Source organism: Sinocyclocheilus rhinocerous, unplaced genomic scaffold, assembly GCF_001515625.1.
Source record: "Sinocyclocheilus rhinocerous isolate Xijiao unplaced genomic scaffold, SAMN03320098_v1.1 C35267904, whole genome shotgun sequence".
Classification (NCBI taxonomy): domain Eukaryota; kingdom Metazoa; phylum Chordata; class Actinopteri; order Cypriniformes; family Cyprinidae; genus Sinocyclocheilus; species Sinocyclocheilus rhinocerous.
In genome coordinates this window covers 1-424 of record NW_015745270.1, presented here as the reverse complement: position 1 = coordinate 424, position 424 = coordinate 1, and the positions used below count along the sequence as shown (strand labels likewise).

The window sequence follows — 424 nt, the reverse complement described above, 5'->3', positions numbered from 1 at the left end:
GTTTTGTCCTGGTCTTTCTCAGAGTGTGTGTGTAATCATATGGGCTCTGTTGAGGAGACGTGCCCCTCTCCGGGTAACTGCAACTGTGACTTGAACAGCGGTCAGTGTCAGTGTCTTCCTAACGTGGTGGGCCAGAACTGCGATCAGTGCGCACCAGACACCTGGAATATGGCCAGCGGGAGAGGCTGCGAGGCCTGCGATTGCGACCTCAACCATTCCTTCAGCTCGTCCTGCAATGAGGTCAGACCACCTTCACACACATATGTCATGTTTGGGATCGTAATAAAGTGCACATGGATTAATCTGTATTTTTTTATTCTCTGTGCTGTAGATTATGGGCCAGTGCTCTTGTAAACCCGGGTTTGGCGGCAGAACCTGCCGAGAGTGTAGAGAGCTGTTCTGGGGAAACCCTGAGGTCAAATGC

The 424-nt window shown here is 51.4% G+C and overlaps 1 protein-coding gene across 1 annotated transcript; it reads left to right on the top strand.

The window, feature by feature from the left end:
* Window positions 1–28: 28 nt before the first annotated feature.
* On the top strand, window positions 29–415 carry LOC107734777 (laminin subunit beta-1-like; the record flags this gene model as incomplete). Its single annotated transcript, XM_016546708.1, has 2 exons — window positions 29–240; window positions 332–415. Coding segments are annotated over exons 1-2 (285 nt in total), but the record flags the coding sequence as incomplete, so codon positions are not given.
* Between the last annotated feature and the right edge of the window lie 9 nt (window positions 416–424).